The sequence below is a fragment of the Macrotis lagotis genome, chromosome X (genome assembly GCF_037893015.1).
Source record: "Macrotis lagotis isolate mMagLag1 chromosome X, bilby.v1.9.chrom.fasta, whole genome shotgun sequence".
Lineage (NCBI taxonomy): Eukaryota > Metazoa > Chordata > Mammalia > Peramelemorphia > Peramelidae > Macrotis > Macrotis lagotis.
Genome location: NC_133666.1, coordinates 555,536,521 through 555,555,502, shown reverse-complemented (window position 1 = coordinate 555,555,502; position 18,982 = coordinate 555,536,521). Strand labels below are relative to the sequence as shown.

At 33.9% G+C, this 18,982-nt stretch overlaps 1 protein-coding gene across 2 annotated transcripts in view; it reads left to right on the top strand.

Annotated features, from left to right (window-relative positions):
• ANKRD46 (ankyrin repeat domain 46) overlaps nt 1-14,268 on the top strand; it is a 36,804-nt gene extending 22,536 nt beyond the window's left edge. For both annotated transcript variants that reach the window (XM_074200637.1, XM_074200636.1), the window contains exons 2-5: nt 242-342; nt 3,125-3,465; nt 6,395-6,553; nt 11,834-14,268. In XM_074200637.1, coding sequence (XP_074056738.1) covers nt 3,155-3,465; nt 6,395-6,553; nt 11,834-12,050 — 687 coding nt within the window. In that variant the 5' untranslated portion in view covers nt 242-342; nt 3,125-3,154 and the 3' untranslated portion in view covers nt 12,051-14,268. The remainder of the gene's footprint in view (nt 1-241; nt 343-3,124; nt 3,466-6,394; nt 6,554-11,833) is intronic.
• The last annotated feature ends 4,714 nt before the right edge of the window (nt 14,269-18,982 follow it).

Here is an 18,982-nt window from a genome sequence, read left to right as displayed (position 1 = left end):
TTAGTCAACATTTTTCCAATTGTGCATAACAGAATAATAGTTTATTGAACCCTCTTCCCAATTCATATCACCCTTTTTTTCTAGTGCTTTTCCTGCATGTTGGTTAGCTCTATGTACTAATTTTATAATCATGTTTCACCCATAGACTTTCTGGAAAATTCCCATAGGCCTCATCAAATTGCCTGGATGTACTAGAATATCATATTTATTTTCTTCTAAATGAGTTGTCTGTTTATTATAGATCTGAACTGTCATACTACTGGACATTTTGTTAATAACAATATTAACAATTCAGATTGACTACGCAGTCACCACTGAAAGACCTCATTTTCTTGCATACACGTGAGTATTTTATATTATTGACTTTCTTCTAATACTTGAAACATGAAATAAATTGTGACTTTACTTTAGGAATTATTCAGTTCCATAAGTGAGATGAAATATTATCTTATCTTTGAGTCTATTAGACTTAGGAATAAAATTAGAAGTTCTCAAGTGCAAAAAGATACACATAAGATATGTTTTAAATACATTTATTCTGTTTGCAAAACAGACCAAAAAAAACCTTTTTCATTCAAGTGAGCCAATAGTCAGTAGACTCCCAGTCTGTAAACCACAAGAATTCTTACTGCATTTCAAATAGAAATGCCAATTGTTTATCCTTCTTTACCCCTTGGTATGCTTTTACAGCACATATTGCCTCATTGAGACACACTTGACAATGCTCTACTTTCATCTCAGAATTCCTAGTCTCCTTCAAGCTTACTTCAGGAATGACCCCGATAGCGAGCCTTTCCTGATCCCCTAAATATTGGTTCTCTCTTGCTCCTCATATTATCAGGGTTACATTTATCTGTTATCTCTTTACAAGTGGTCACCCTGCTGTAGAAGGAGCAATTGTTGGGTTGTTTTGTCTGTGTATTGTCTTACACATAGTAAATACCTGTCAAATTGCATTAGATTGGGATGAGTATCCTTATATTGCTATGTCCTCATTTCAACTCACAAAAAAAGTATATAGAACAATAGATTCTTGAATATTTTACTTTCAGTAATTAGGGAATAAAACAGCAGAATATCAAATTAAATTTTCCCCCTTGGTTTTACACATGGCAGAATAGAAAGAGCACTAGATCAGGGATCAAGAATTGCTATTAGGTTCTCATGCCAGTACTCCCTCTATTCCTTGGGAATATAACCTCTTTGGGCCTCTGTTTCTTCCCCTGTACAAATGAAGATATTGGATCCATTTAATGACTAGGTCCCTTCCAGTGCATCTTTATTCTGTTTCTTTGGAGCAGCCTGTTCCTTTTGAGTGTAACTCTGATCTTTTAAATAAACTTGGTGTAGCATAAAAGCTATTCAAATCACTGCTTTATAAACAGATCAGTATGACTTGCATTTATTTCACACTTTAAGTAAATGGCATGCTTGTATAAAAAAGTTGGAATGAAGAAAATAACCAAAGACATAAAAATAGCACTGAATTTAGTGAAGTCGAAGAGGTCATGCTGAGAAGCAGTGTGGTCTAATGATGTAATTCAGAATTATGTTTGTAAAGTACCAGAAATGTAATCTCAGCTGAAAGCACATTATGTTCATCAGTGGTGGTTAGGAAGACAGCACTATCCACAACTTTACTGATATTTCTTATAAAAAAAGATTACAATTAAGAATTATAGAGTTGAGGGGTGGCTAGGTGGCACAGTGGATAGAGCACCGGCCCTGGAGTCAGGAGTACCCGAGTTCAAATCCAGCCTCAGACACTTAATTATTACCTAGCTGTGTGGCTTTGGGCAAGCCACTTAACCCCATTTGCCTTGTGTGTGTGTGTGGGGGAGAACTAAAAAAAAAAGAATTATAGAGTTGGAGAGAATGTCAAGATTTCTCTCCCATACTTCCACTTGTGGGCAAAATCATAACCAAACAATTCTAGGTGGATGGATCTTTTTTTTCTCCTTCTAATAGCTCCTATACTTTTCTTAGTAATTTATTAAATTAATTAATTAAATCAATTAATTTATTTATTAAATTAATTCATTGACATAAATAAATTAATTAATTTATTAAATTTATTAAATTATTCGTTGACATATACAACCAGGAAATATTGAAATGATTCCCTCAAAATTCTCTTCAGGGATCTAATCTGCTTTCTTTTTCAAGGTTTAGTGGAAGGCATACTGGACCCAGATTTGAATTATAGCTCTGCTACTTATTATCATTGTGGCTTAGAAGACCACAGTTTTCTCAGCTATAAAACGAAGGTGCTGGACTATGTGTTCTCCAGGGTTCCAAGCAGCTCAGAATCCTATGTCCCTTTTTTATATATTTGAATTTAGATATCAAAGCACTTTTCTAGTTATAATGATGTTACTGGTCTTCTTTGAGAACCCAGGTTTTTTTTTTTTTTAAGGTTTTTGCAAGGCAAATGGGGTTAAGTGGCTTGCCCAAGGCCACACAGCTAGGTAATTATTAAGTGTCTGAGGCCGGATTTGAACTCAGGCACTCCTGACTCCAGGGCCTGTGCTCTATCCACTGCACCACCTAGCTGTCTGGAGAACCCAGCTTTAACACCAAATGTATGAATTTCTTCAGTCTTTTGAATGCTGCCCTCTTATCTTTGGGATAGTCATTCTTTTTATTATAAAAAGTAGTTCAAATGTAAATAAGGAATAGATAAATGAGAGGAAATCCCATTAGATTCTTATTCCATTAAATAAGAGCTGCTGTTCAGTGTTAGTAATGATGGAGTTTCACAAGGTAGCTCTTTGAGTTTTGAAGGTGACCTTTCCCATCTTGCAAATTTAAAAATTTAATAATTAAAATAAATTTAATCTCATGTCACAGACATTTGACATCTTGAATGTTGCTTTAAAATGGTCACTTTTTAGTCAGTCTTTGTGGTGGTAACTGAAAGCAGACCTTAATGGTTCTAATTTTGTGAATGGAGATGTTGAAAATGTTATTTTATTAAGTACTAAAAAATGTATACTAGTTTTCTGTGTTTTTTCTTGATAAAATTATAAATTATAAACAAAGGAAGAAGTGAAACTAAAAAATATCTGACTGCTTTAACTTAGTTCAACTTGGCAAGCCTCACCTGCTTCATTTTTAATTGCAGGTGACCTATCACCTCTACCCAGTCAGAGCAATGTCCTATGTTTTTGTAAATGATTCTTCGCAAACAAATGTGCCTCTGCTTCAGGCTTGTATTGATGGAGATTTTAACTATTCCAAGAGGCTTTTAGAAAGTGGCTTTGATCCAAACATTCGAGATAGCAGAGGCCGAACAGGTCTTCACCTTGCTGCAGCCCGAGGAAATGTAGATATCTGCCAATTGTTGCACAAATTTGGTGCTGATCTCCTGGCTACAGATTATCAAGGAAACACAGCCCTTCACCTTTGTGGTCATGTGGATACTATACAATTCCTTGTTTCCAATGGTCTCAAAATTGATATTTGGTAAGTACATTGATGCTTTTAAAGATTGTCTTTTTTTTAACCTTACTCTCATAGGAATTGCCTCAAAGAGGGCAATAACATACCTACTCATTTGAATATAGAAATATGTTTTTATCATACAAGAAAGTAGGGAATAAAGGGGATATAAGAGAGTGGGGTGGGGGGACTGATAGAAGGGAGGGCAGTAGACTCAGAAGGTAAAAAACCATAAGTAAAACACTTGTAATGGACTGGGTGAAAAGAGAGAGAGTGTAGGGTAAATGGGGAAAATAGGATGGAGGTGAATAATAGTAACCAAAACTGAAAAAAATATATAGCCAAATTTCTCTGATAAAGGTCTTACTTCTCAAAAATCTAGAGAACTGAGTCAATTTTATAAAAATAACCATTCCTTAGTTAATAAATTGTCAAGGAATATGAACAGTCAGTTTTCAGATGAAGTACCTATAGTCATATAAACAATGCTCTTAATCACTATTGATTAGAGAAATGCTAATTAAAACATGTCTGAACTACTACCCTACACCAATCAAGATTGGTTAATATGACATAAAAGGAAAATGTCAAATATTGGAAAAGAGGTGGGAAAATTGAAATTTTAATGTATTGTTGGTGAAATGGTGTACCAATTCCACCATTCTCTAGAGCAGTTTGCCTAAAGGGCTATAAAACCATGCATACACTTTGACCAAAAAATACCACTAATAGATCTATATACCAAAGAGATAAAAAATTAAAAATATATATTTTTATAGCAGTTCTTTTTAGTCATGGTAAAGATTTGGAAATTGAGGGATTGTCGATCAATTGAAGAATAGCAAAACAAGTTGTGGTATATGACTGTGATAGAATTCTGTTGTGTTTATGAGTAGCAGGATGCTCTCAGAAAAACCTGAAAGACTTACATGAATTAATGCAAAGTAAAGTAAGCAGAACCAGGAGAATATTGTACCCAGTAACAGCAAAATTGTACCTTTGATCAACAATGAATAACTTCACTATTCTCAGTAATACAATGATCTAAGATAATTCTGAAGGATTTACGATGAAAAATGCTATCCATCTTCAGAGAAAGAACTGACAGAGTCTGAATGTAAATTGAAGTATATTTTTATGTACTTTCTTTTACTTTTTTTGTATGTGTTTTCTTTCACAAAGTGACTAATATGAAATATTTTGCATGACTAAACGTATATGATCTTCAGTTATCTCATCTGATTGTGAGGTAATTGGATTAGGTGATCTCTAGCGTTTCTTCTAGCACTAAACATTCTATGATTCTGTGATGTGATTCCTTAATATTAGCCTGATCTCAGGGTGTGATAGGTGTCAGACTACATTTAGATTGAGCTTGAATTTAAGTTTCATCTCTGTGCAAGTCTATTTTTGTAACTGTTGTTGCATTGTCATCTGTTTTAATTTTCTAAATCAGAGAAAAGCTGTAAGTAGTTCTATTTCTACCAGAGCTTTGGAAAAAGAAGTGAAGGGAATTAACTATGATTGTTCCTCTCTGGTTCAATGTCTGTCCTTTGACATTGTTTTTATTGGTTTGGCTGGCCATCTGGTGGGGGCATATACTAAATAAACCACTAACCACTTCCACGTCCAGTCTTCTAGTCCAGAATCATGCCTTACTCTCCACTGATGTAAAAAGAATGCTATAAATGCTTTCTTTTTTTAGTTTCTCCATACTATGTTCTCTTTCAGGGTGACCTTTCAGTGGTCCTTTTCAGTTATCTGAAGTGGTATTTTGTTTTTTCTTTTCAGGGGAAGCAGGGGAATCTTTAAGAACATTGGATTTTGTTTGGGTAGTGAGATTTTCAAGTGTCTTTTGCTTTTCATTTAGAAAGAGAGTCCAGTGGGTCCATTGGACACCAAATCAATAGTTGATTGAAGTGAAACAGTTCTCTTTGCCTGAGTTACTTTATTCTTAGACTTTTAAATATAACATAAATATCACTGTAAAATGGTAATTACAAGTATGAAAGAATTTAAGATTTTTGAGTTTACTTTAAATTTTCTGAAAGGGGTTATCTTTTTGCTTTATTAATGAGTATTCACCCTCTGGCTTACTAAATTTTATATGTTTATCACGTTGTTGTTCAGTCATTCAGTTATGCTTGACTCGTTGTGATCCTTTGACAAAGATATTAGCATAGTTTGCCATTTCCTTCCTCCAGTGACTTGTCCAGGGTCACAGTTAGTTTTATTTTAATGCAGATCTTCCTGACTCCAGGCCCAGTACTCTATCCACTGATCTAGCTGTCTCCTTGTTTATTACACTGTTTTCCATATATTGACAGACTTTCATTTAAGAGCAGTATTGGATAATATATTATACTTGATTATGAAATATTCAATAAGTGGCAATTCAGTGCCTATAGACTAATGTCCTTATTCTTGAATTTAATAAAAAAAAACTTCACCAAACTTCTTTTCAAACCATATCTCACTACTTCCCTTTTATTACAGCTAAGCTGAATATCTATATATAACCTTTTGCTTTACAAACTCCCTGCCTTTTCTTATACTATATTCTCTACTATTAATGCTTTTCAGCCTAGTTTCCTTAGCCAAAACTAACCCATAATTTAAAAACTTAAATACCCACTCTTCTGATTCTTCTAGCCAGAAAAAATATCTGACCTTCTTTTGTACTCTCAGAACACTTTGTAGCTCTTGTGCCATTTATTTCATTCTACATAATATTGTGATTATTTGTATGCTTGCTTGTTCAACCCTTACTAGATTATTAACTCCTTGAGAACAAGAATCATGTATGTCTCCTTTAACCCTAATCTATAACAAGCACTCAATAATTATTTATTGAATAAGTGTTAATTAAATTGGTAAAGTAAGAATGTTCCATTAGACCTTTATCAAATAGATTCTGAGACTTTTTTCTTTTACTTTTTCCTCCCAATTAAAGCAACCACCAAGGTGCAACACCCCTGGTGCTGGCAAAGCGAAGGGGAGTGAATAAAGATGTCATTCGTTTGCTGGAGTCATTGGAGGAGCAAGAGGTGAAAGGTTTTAACAGAGGAGCCCATTCTAAGCTGGAGACCATGCAGACTGCTGAGAGTGAAAGGTATTTGGAAGAATGCTACAGTAACTGTAAAAATAAGATAAAAATTAATATCAGCCTGTACATAATTTGGGGTTTTTCATTTTGTGACCTCTTGTATTAAATTTCCCAAGTATATCATTTTGATTGCTTTATCTTTCATGTCCATCTTTCTTTACCCTAAATTACAATTTCCACTTAAAGAATAGGAAATGAGATTAATTTGGCATGAACTAATCTGATGAAATTGTCTTAGCTCTTTGTAATCATCTCTTTCTAGGTGCTGGACAACCATCTTTTTTTTTTTTTGCTTTTTGTGAGGCAGTGGGGTTAAGTGACTTGCTCAAGGTCACGTGACACAACTAGGCAATTATTATTTGTCTGAGGCTGGATTTGAACTCAGGTCCTCCTGACTCCAGGGCTGGTGCTCTATCCACTGTGCCATCTAGCTGCTCCCAACCATCTTTTAAATAATCTACTCTAGAATTTTTTTCAGGAATGGAAGGCAAGGTTTCTGACTCGTAGTTCACAAACTATTGTTTTTCTTTTTTGAAAACAGGACAACTTTTGCCCTTTTCCTGTGATACCTTTTCCGTTTCCATGATTTTTCACATATCACTGACAGTATCTTAGCAGTCAAATAGCATATAGTTGAAGACTAAGTGACTTGAATTCATTAAGGGCTGCCTTACCCTTTCCTTACTTAGCTTCAGTATTGTTCCCCATTTTGTTCTGTCAGTTGAAGTTAGACTAGATGATGTCTAAGACTCTTTTCAGCTTTAATATTTCATGATTCTTTGATGATTCCAAGAGAAGGAAGAAATATGTGCTTTAAAAAAAAACCTGCTTTTTTAATAAGTTGGCTTTCAGTGTCCTGTGGCAATGGAAGCATTGACGTTGTAACTCCTATATTGTGGTAACTGACGAAAACAGATCCGGAGATAGGACAAGGGCATAAGGAAATCTTGCTGTTTCTCCCAACTTCACTGGCTCCACTAATTCCGTGAAAAGACTCTAGCAGAAACCTCTTTAATTTCAGTAGTCTTTTGAGTTCTTTAAACAATAAGGCAAAAGGGAATGTTCTCCATATTTTCTTCCCAAATTTTCAGTAGAATTATACCCAGAATTTGGGCTTATTGCCATTTGGTCTATTCCTTAGACGTGTTAAAATCCTTCACTGTGAAAATAGGGACTATTTTTATTTTCTCTTTCCAGACGTTTTCTCCAAATAGTATTATTTTCTGTAAATTATCCACCAGTTCTACTTTTACTCTACTCCCTCTATAATTTGCTTTCTATTCTCCATCTGCAGTGTGTTCCCAGGGGGAGGGGAGGGGAACTATTAACATCTCCCCCAAGCATTAGTTTGTTTCATTTAGATATTTTCATATAGCACTCAGAACCTTACTCTCTGAGTGTGCTTATAAAAAAATTAAAGGTTTGTTTTCTGGAAAGAAACCCCCAATTATTAATCACTGATCATTAACACTTCACAAATAACAAAAAAACAAAAAAGTCATGGCCAACTGGAAATATAAAATATTCCTTTACTCTGCATTTTCTGAAGTCATACTCCCCTTGTCCTCTTTTTCTTTGCCAACTTCAAAGTAAGCCACCAAATAGGCCCCATTCTCCTCTGCCTTCTTTTCTAGGTAATATAGAATTAAAATTTTTTGAAAAAAAATTCTTCCTTTAAAAATGGATCTTCCAGGGGCAGCTAGGTGGTGCAGTGGTTAGAGCACCAGCCCTGGAGTCAGGAGTACCTGAGTTGAAATTTGGCCTCAGACACTTAATAATTACCTAGCTGTGTGGCCTTGGGCAAGCTGCTTAACCCCATTTGCCTTGCAAAGAAAACCTTAAAAAAAAAAAAAGGATCTGCCACAGTCATTCCCTTGAGAGAAAACTGGAAGAAAATCAAGTAGAGAGAATAGTTTCCTTGAAATGAGAGGTGGGAAAGGAGTTTCCCCTGTTTAGAACATAAATTTGTTACTGGCTTATGTGACTAGAAGAGAAAGGTGCCAAGAAACACTCATCTTAGGTACCTCTCTTAAGTTGACTTCAACTCTTAATTGGTTTGAAACCAAAAGACTACATATTCTTCACACCTGAATTTGAGGGTGAATATCAATTATTAATCTTCATTTAAACATGAAGTCTGTTTACTTAAAGCTTTTGTCATTAACTAACCATATGACCTTGGTCAAAAGATCATAATCACTTTGGGCATCAACTTCTTTATTAGGAAAAGAAGAAAGTTGACAAGATCATTGTTTTCTAACCATTGATTTCATCCTATGTTAAAACTGTACATTAAAAATAACTAAATATATCATCAGCCTGCATATTGGCTGTTGCTTCTACTTTTTGCACTCCTTTCTTGTCTCCAAATTTGTGTTTCCCACCCCAAGCCACAGTTCTAAGGGTAGTTAGAGAATTGTTCAGGTTAGAAAATGCAAACTAGATTATCTTTAAAGGTTCTTCTCAGTTTTAAACTTCTATGATTCTGGTACAGCTTACTGACTTAAACCTACAATGTATATAAAATAATGTCAATGATCTATACCTTATGACCAGAATGCCATATAAATGAATTAATAGCATTATATCATATCTTCATTATTTGTTAGAAACAGTGATCTCTGAGAAATATAATAATCTTCTTAAAAAACTCAAAGATAGTATTCCAATTTTATTTAATATAATAGTTTAGATTATGCTATAATAGAAAATAGACAAAGTATGGTTTGTTTCTAGTGCATTGAGAACTTTTCATTTGATTTATTAAGGGCTACTTAGGACTTCTTTATCTTGAACTTTACTATAACTCATTTACTATACCTCACTTGAATTTAATTATAACTATTAAGCAGAAGATGATTAAATGGTTTGAGAAGCTCTGTTTAATATACTGACTCCTGTTCTTTTAAATAAAATATATTCTTCAGATAGCTTCAGAGTGAGAATTTGTATTCCCTACTTGCAGTGTATGTTACTAAGATAATATATTAACATTTTAAAAATCAAATTAATATCTGTTATCTGATTTTCCTACTCCAGCCTTCCCCCTCATCAAAATATTAAACTTAATAATTCTTAATCTTATTACTATGTAGTACTTATTGGAAAAAGGAAAAAAAAGTTCTGTAATTTAAAAAAAATCTACCTACTATGTCATCTATGTCATGTTTCTACCTTTATTTCTTAGCAACAGTGATATTTGAACTCTACTTTTCATAATTTATTTTTTAAAATAAGTGGATTTTTAAGCCTGTGGTTTTCTTCTTAAATTATAAAGCTTGAGACTGGCTGACATGGGGAATTAGCTTTGAAAAAAGGTTAACTTGGTTCTTTGAACTGGGTGAGCTAATTTTCTAAACTTTTATGCAATATTTTCCATTACCTTCAGGAATATGGTAGTTAAGAAATAGCATCTCACAAGGGACTTGAAACTTAGTGCAGGTTGTCATACTCAAAGTATTCCATAATTTTTAATATATTCAGAATAAAAATTCTGAATTAAAAAAATCTTACAGTTTATTTTTTACTCTTATATGGGAGATTTTGAGAAAGTATAACAGACATTAAAAATATTCACCCATATAGTATGACTGACTATGCCCTGGAAAATACAAGCTATTTTTGATGGAAAACCAACTTCTGAAAATGATTATCTAAGGAATCCTGAAGGAATCAAGAGCTCCATGTCTTTATGGAGATAGTTCAGCAGAATCTTTATTTTTCATACCTAATTCTTGACTTAGAATTGTTGGCACTAGCTCTGATTATTCAGATGACATTCATCTGGCTCCTGAGTTACTCTGTTCTCTTAAAATTTTATTTAAAGGTTTAACAGAGGGTTTTCCTTTCTAAATTTCTTTATCCATTTATTTTTAGGTCTTTTCTAGAAGTGAAATTTAATTTTGAACTTTTAAAAATTTCTGTGTAAATTTTCATTAAAAATGTGGACAGAGAGGGCAGTTAGGTGGCACAGTGGATAGAGTGCCAGCCCTGAAGTCAGAAGGACCCAAGTTCAAATATGACCTCAAACACTTAATAATTGTCTAGCTGTGTGACCTTGGCCAAGTCACTCTCTCTTTTTTTTAAGGTTTTTGCAAGGCAAATGGGGTTAAGTGACTTGTCCAAGGCCACACAGCTAGATTAATTATTAAGTGTCTGAAACTGAATTTGAACCCAGGTACTCCTGACTCCAAGGCCAGTGCTTTATCCACTGCACCACCTAGCCGCTCCCAGGCCAAGTCACGCTTAACCCCATTGCCTTAAATAAATAAATAAATAAATAAATAAATAAATAAATAAATAAATAAATAAATTTTTGGTGTGGATAGAACTTGCATCTTTAGTTCAGGCATCATAATCATAGGAATTCCTTTGCTACATTAATATTAATTGATGCTTAGAATCCAAAGAAAAGATGATAACTACACTCTATCTTGGCCTGGTCAGATTACATCTAGAGTATTGTGTTCAGTTTTGTGTGCCACATTTCTAAGAAGGACATCAGCAGATTCCTGAACTGTGATTTCACACACAGGTTGGAATATAAATATTCAACAGTTGACATTTCACTGAGCTATCTTTCTTATTGAAAATTAAATTTTATTTTTGGTTTAAAATTATTTTTCCTTAAGATTATTAAAAATATAACAACCATCAACAAAATAATCATATAAATATGAAATCATGATTAAAACTATACATAAAATATGTGCTAAATATGTCTTTGCTTGGTCTACTTGTTGAGATGCTCTTCTTTGTCTGATTGTGATTCCTTCATCTGAAATGTATTTTTGATGATTTGTGCACTGAATAGAGAACCCCTATTCTATGGGCGGCTAGGTGGTGCAGTGGATAAAGCACTGGCCCTGGAGTCAGGAGTACCTGGGTTCAAATCCGGTTTCACACAATTAGTAAATTACCTAGCTGTGTGGCCTTGGGCAAGCCACTTAACCCCATTTGCCTTGCAAAAACCTAAAAAAAAACAAACCCCTATTCTGTAGCAGTTCATTAGTGTAGAATCTGCTAGTGCCAACACACATCCTGGGTTCACAGATGGAAGATTAAAAATAGTAAATCCATACATGAGTGAATAGTAATTATAGCTACAAATATGTGTGTGGGGAACATGCATGTGTATTTGTGTTAGCAAGTTGGATTTACTCTCCTTTTCATAGGAATTGTGGTATGGGGAAAAAAGGTCTTCCTCTTTGAGGTATTTGGAATAATTAAAGAATACGTTATCTTATCTTTTATAATTCTCATTTATATCTTTATTCTTTTTTTCAGTGCCATGGAAAGCCATTCTCTCCTTAATCCCAATTTACAGCAAGGTGAAGGAGTACTCTCGAGCTTTAGAACCACATGGCAAGAATTTGTGGAGGATCTGGGCTTCTGGAGAGTGTTACTTCTGATTGTTGTCATTGCACTACTTTCTCTTGGAATTGCATACTATGTCAGTGGTGTTCTTCCCTTTGTGGAAAATCAACCTGAACTAGTACATTAGTCATGAAAAAAAGGCGGTGACCCTTGCCTGCTTTTCAACTGTGTTCTAAGTTTCCCAAAAAATGCTTCTAGTGCAAAGTTAATACCATATTATTTGATTTTTATACTATTTAGTGTCTTGTTACTCTTTAGGAAGGGAGATTTATTAATTTGAATTAATTATTCTAAAGTTTAAAGAATTTTAAAGCTACCTCTGACACGTTCTGACATTTTAGTTCAGGCTAGGGCTAGCAGCAACTAATTCTGGTAAAATATGAAGATTAATAAAGAATGAAAATAAAATGGCTAATAATGGTTAATCCAGAAACCTTATCTTAACAAGGACCAATTAAATGCAGTTTTTAGAAAAAAAGAATTGATATAAGGTATTCTTGTTGAGGCATTTTTTTCCTTTTTAGCATTTTATTTACTTTCTCTAGTGGAAGGAGGACAAAGAGGATGAAAAACTATTTTAAACTGATAGCTTCTATACTATCCCTTTTAATACATTGAGAGGTAATATGGACAATGAGGCAGCTAAGTGAGACAGTGGATGGAATCAGGAAAATCTGAGTTTGAAACCTGATTTAGAACTAGGTGACTCTAATCTTTTAACTTCCTTGGCCTCAAGTTTCTCCATCTGTAAAATGAAGGGGTTAGATGTGATGACCTCTAAAGTCCCTTCCAGCTCTAAGTCTATGATCCTAGTAGATAGGCCAATATTTCATTTAGGAAGATCTTGGTTCAAATCCTTAATCTAGCATTTATTGTCTGGGTGACCACGGACAAGCCCTTAACCCCTCACTATCCCAGGTAACTAAGGCTGTACATTATAGATAAATTGCTGATCTGCTCTCTAGGACTACCAGGAGTTCCTCACAGCTATGAAGCTGCATGTTTGGACCAACTCAGATATTTTCTTGTTCAGTCACGAACTAAACTTAAGCTTTGAGAATAAGCTACATTTCAATCCTTACTTTTTGTTTCCTTTAGAAGTAATTGAATCAATCTTATGTTTATTTATTTGTTTTTCAGATAATATATTGTGTTAATGGTGTTTTACTGTCTTTGAGGGGGTGGTTGTGCTCTTTAGTTTGTTTTTTATTTTCAGGCTGCTTTGGTATCTATGCAAAAAAAAGCTTAAAAACTACAATTTTTCCATTTGATTTCCCATTGCTTCTCTAGTGTTTCATTTTAAAAGCCTCCTATTCATCAAAAATATGTCAGAAAACCCATTTTCTTCTTAATGGTTGGAGAAAAAAGAATGTGGTGCAAAATATTTGGCTGTCAATTTAATTCTGCAGTGCTATTATTTTAGTGATAAACTTCATCTTGTAAGACAGTTACATTTTCACAATTGCACTATGTAATGTTTTCATCTTCTTGTTTATGATCTCATCTGGAGGTCTTGTTATTATTTTCAAAGCAATCCCTTCTATGCCAATAGTTCTCTGATGGCACATACTGATGGGATATTTCTGAGGTAGCATTGCTGAACAATATTGTCCAGGGTACTATAAACACTTTGTGGAAGGGTGTAATATGTAAATTCCTATCTGGCCCCAAAACATATTGCAACTTCAGCAGTAACACTGAAGGCCTCATTTGTTAATAATTCTGGAATGTTATAAATCATATTATTAGGTTATTAAGAAAAGGAATATGAAGGTTTTAAGATTATTCATTGGAAGAAATGAGAAAATTGTTTTGAGCTTACTAATGGCTTTGTGTCTTAGAACAAAAGTACCTAAGCTACTGCTAATTGAAGTGTTTCTAGAATTAGAATTGTAGAATAAAATTATGCATTTTTGCTTCGCTTAATATTTTCTCATCTTGATAGTTTTTGGTTTTGTATTTCTGTATCCAGATTGAGGATGCTTTATGTGATCTTTTTCTTTACTAAAAGATCTGTTCTTACTTTCTTGAAAAATTAGTGCTTCACAATAGGCTTGTATATAGGCTTATTTTTAAGATAGATGCTAACAAAACCAATGCTAGTTGGTATGAATACAGCAAATCTAGAAATAACCCTAATATGGAATGCTCTAAAATCTAATTAGAAAGACATTTAGAATAAATGCTTTGCAAATCAGCAAAGATGTACACAATTGGTTTGCAGATACATCTCATTTTTAAAAGTTACAGATTGAGTCATGTTTCCTTCAAAGTGCTATGCTCTTTGTAGAATTTATTCTGTATGTTGACTAATAACCACCAATAAATGTATTTGTGTTTTCCAAGCTTTGTTTTGTATTTTTCATTTATTTCTATATCATTATAGTCATTTCCCTTGCTGTATTGGTACTTTTCTTTTAAACTTAATTTTGAAGTGATTTGAAACTGCAGAATTAGAATGGATTAAGGAGCCCAAGACATCTTTGTAAACCTACTTAGATGGAACATATGATGGAAAATCATTGACTGATAGTCTGTTATGATTTTTCTTTTTGCAAGAATATAAAGTCTTGTTTCAATTAATTGTCAGTTCAGCATTTAAAGTTCTTTCTAGCTATCTCTGCTCCCTATCCCCATCCTCCAAACATCATGCCACATTATTTCCTTCATCAACTTTCCACACAAGCCAAAGTTATCCATCCTTTTCTCCCCTCCACTCCCCCAAACCACCAACCTTTTCAATATCTTTCCCTTCATCTCCACCAATTTATATTGACCTCCTCCAAATTCCAGTTTAAACTCGTGATCTTCCAAGAAACTTTACATAACTAATCAAAAACCTGACTCCTGTCCTTTCCATTTTCTTTGCTTACAGTAAATCTATAGAATTGCATTCAGTTCAACAGAGGTGCCAAATACTTACTTTATACAAATTACTGTGTTTATATAATTTGCATTCATTGCTCTGTAGCTTTTTTTTAACAATACTTTTCATTGGTTTTATGGGAATAAAACTAATTTATTTTTTAACCAAATTACAAATTTTTTTGAGAACAAGGATTGCAGACTTCTGGGTTTTCCATTATGTAGTTAATTAAGCAATTATTGATTGGATAATGTTGGAAGGTTTTTCCTTTAGGTATGTTGCATTGTTTTCTTCAGTTAGAGCAGAGGTTTTTTTAACAGAAATTTTATTTTTCCAACATATATCCTTTTGCAAATTTAGGAGTTCCACAAGTCACTTAACTCTGATTACCTCACATCCAGGGCCATCTTCAGTCATCCTGATTCATATCTGGCCACTGGACCCAGATGGCTTGGAGGAGAAAGTGAGGCTGATGACTTAGCACAGCCCCCCCTCACTCAAATTCAATTGACGTGTTTGACATGGCATCACCCTCTCATGCTATGGTCTTCAAAAAGTGAAGGACAAACATTATTAGTCCTTTGATCTCTGAACTGCTGAGAGGAGCTGCATCCATCATAGTTGATCATCTCATGATGTTGTTAAGAATAGAGGTTTTTATGATATATATATATATATTTTTTTTTTTTTTTCTGTCTGTGTAAACTCTCCTAATCACCTTCCTCATAGAATGACCAGAATGTTTTATCTTTTTTTAAAATTATTTTTTATTTAATTTTTTAAAATCAGTTTTATTTTAATTTTTTTACAAATATCTTTGTGATCCTGGGTTATCTGAATTTCCTGAGATCTTTGGGTCTTGTCCAACTCATGAAAATTATTTTCTAGATTATCTTAGTCTAGAATTCTGTTAAAAATCATTTAAATAGAGCTAGTACTTCAGGGCTTTACATCCAGCCTTTTATGTCTTCCTATACCAAGAGTTTAAATTAACCAAAATTATATTAGAAGATATTAGAGACAGCCAGACAAAAACAAAAAAAGAGAAAATAAAATCAGTCCTTCTTCTATTCCTTGTCTTTACATCATTAACAAAATACTGACATTCTAAACAAGATATTTTCAACTTCTTGGCATAAATTTAGATTTCATGCTCAAGTTTCTATAACCTAATTCTTGCTTCTTTACTAAGGGAGGTGGGAAAAGGTAAGTAAATCTTTTTATTACTTAAAAAGCTGTTATACTTTGTTTATTTCTAAAATAAAATTCTATTTATCTTCAATATACAAAGTATTATTATAGATTACTCTTTCCTAAATACTTTGATCAAACTCTTCAAAGGTAGTTTAGGTACTCCAGTGTTGCAAGTGTTTCCACATCTTCTAATTTCCAGTGAAAGTGCCTCCTTGCCAGTTACCATTCTCCAAGCTCATTGTCTCCTACATTCTTTTAGCACAAGTTAGGAACATTTGTAAACTTGAATTTGGGGTTATAAAATGTACTGCCTAATGGTATTCATAAATACTTATTCATTTCCAGTGTTTACAAGTATGCCAGAGATATCAGTGATCTGACACCTTTCCAGTCTCAATTCCTAAATTAATGTTTTATCTTCTATCCAATAAAAATATGCAATGATTGTTCTTTGTTTCCTGATTATGATGAAAGCATCATTGTCCCAATCGGAAACTGCTTTTTAAAGATTGAGAATTTTCCCCCATACAATTCTTGAAACATATTTCTTAGAAAGATCATAGAGATGGATATGAAATAGTTAAAATGATAGAGCAATGAACTTGGAGGTAGTAGACTTTAGGTTTGAATCCTACCTTGGACACTTTTTCAGTTATGTTACCATTTACTAGTCACTTAATTTTCCTGAACCTCAGTTTCCTCATTTGTAAAAATGGGAATAAAAATATTGTTTAACCTATTTCACAGGACTATTAGGAGCAAAATACTCTGTAAGATTTCAAATATTTAAGTATATATCATATTCAATCCCAACCTCATAATTTCATAGATAAAACTAAAGTCCATAGCTATTGTTATTTAAATAACAAAATTGTACCAGGCTAGTGAAGAGGATGATAGATTTAGAGCTGAAAGAGGTCTTAGAGGAGTCCAATCTCTTCACTTTCCAGAGTCACCAGAGCTCAACTGCTACTTCTCAAGCTTCTAGGAATGAATCTTGAGGGGCTGGGAATGGATCTCTCCCTAAACTCATGAGTCTTCACCCCTTGGAAGATATGATTATCAATTGATATCAATTAGATTTAATTTATTTTTAAAAGGAGCAATTATTCTATCTACTAAGGTGATAAGGTAAGTACAGTTAATATAAAACATTCCCCCATGAGTCTTGACCTTATCCCATAAATATATCCAGAGTCCAGGATAATGTGGGTTAAGCTTAGACCACATATGAGCAAAGTGTAACTAATCTTGGATGTTCAAAGTCTGTTTATTTCTTTTGTGGGATACTTATAAGGTTTCCAATAGGGATAGTGTAGCTTTTTTGCTAGGTTTCTTGTAGAGAATGTTGAAGCTCTCTTCAGTTTATCTAAATCTGTACTCCAATCCTGATGTAGACTCTGTTGTCAAGTGCCGTTATGCCAGGAATGTTGCTGGGACACCAATGAAAAAAGTCCAAATAAAGCCCTCCAGAGTTCACAAGATTCTCTTTTTAAAATGACTAGGAGAAGGAGGCCAAGATGTTCTTTCCATTATCCCTGGAGTGATTCCTACTCAGGGTTTTCCCTATCACTAAACTGTCAGATGCTCAGGTCTCCAATTTGAGATTTCTAATGAAATTAGTCTCAATCAGTAAGCAAAATTTATAGTCTGTGTGTCAGGTAGTAGGGTGATGTCATATGATGAAGATTCCTAATGCCAAACTAGCTTGCTGTTTTTATGCTAACCCCACAGGCCATGATTGAGTCTTAAATAAATCCCAACAGACTTCTTATCAGCACTTCATTGAAATACCTTTGATTGATTCTAGGAAACTCCACTCCTATTCACACCTAGTTCATATCTATGGGTAATTACCTCAACAGAGGTATTCTTACTTAAAGGAAGATCTCCAGGCATAACAACTTATTAGTTTAAAGGGGGGTAATTTAACCCAAATAAGCTCCACTTATGGATAAAATCCATAGTAATCAATGACTTGCTCTCATAAAAAGTGGCAACATGGGGCTTTGGACCTGGGTCCTCTGTTTTTTCCATAAGGAAAAGGCCACAAGACCACCTCTCCTTGAGTCTCATTTCAAACTGATATTGATATATTTTATAACTGTGAGCAAATCATTTAATATTAGCCTCAATTTTTTTTTCTGTAAAATAGATGTAATGAACTTTGCATTCCTTATCTCAAGCCTGTCATGAGGAAAATGCCTACACTCTTTGAGCTAGATGTCCCATAAGCATATCAAATAAATATGTTCAAAACAGAGCTCATTTCATTTAAAGCCACTCTTGAATTTCCAAAGAATGCAACACGATGCTTCCAAGTTACCCAGATTCACAGTCTTTGTGTCAATTTCAACTCCTTTCCCTAAACCCATTTATTTATCTACTGCCTCAAATTATCCACATCTGTTCTCTTTCCATTTATATAGCTACTAACCCAAGATAGACCCTCTTCCTTCTCACCTGAATTGTTACAACATCCTCTTAATCTGTCTTTCTCAACTCTAAACCTATCAGCCAGTTCTCCACAAAATTGCTAAAGTGATTCCCCTTCAGTGCAAGTCCCATTGTGACTTTCTATTAATAACTTCCAGGACCTCCCTATTGCCTTTTGGATTCTCTGATCCTAATCTGCAACTTTATAAGTCATTTTTCAGTTGTGTCTGACTCTCTGTGACCCCATTTGGGGTTTTCTTGGCAAAAATACTGGAATAGTTTGCTATTTTCCAGCTCATTTTACAGATGAGGAAACTGAGACAACAGATAGTAAATGTCTGAGGTTGAATTTGAACTCCAGGCCCAACAGTCTATCCACTCCACTATTTAGCTATTCAGGTTATAATTATAAGGCACATTGGAGGCCATTAGTTCTCCCACAGATGAAAAAATTGAGCCACTGAAAAATTTAGTGACTTTATGGAGTCACACAGCCAATTCTTTTTTATGGTAACAGTTGAATCCAGGTCTTCCTGACTCCAAATACTATATTTTATCTACTA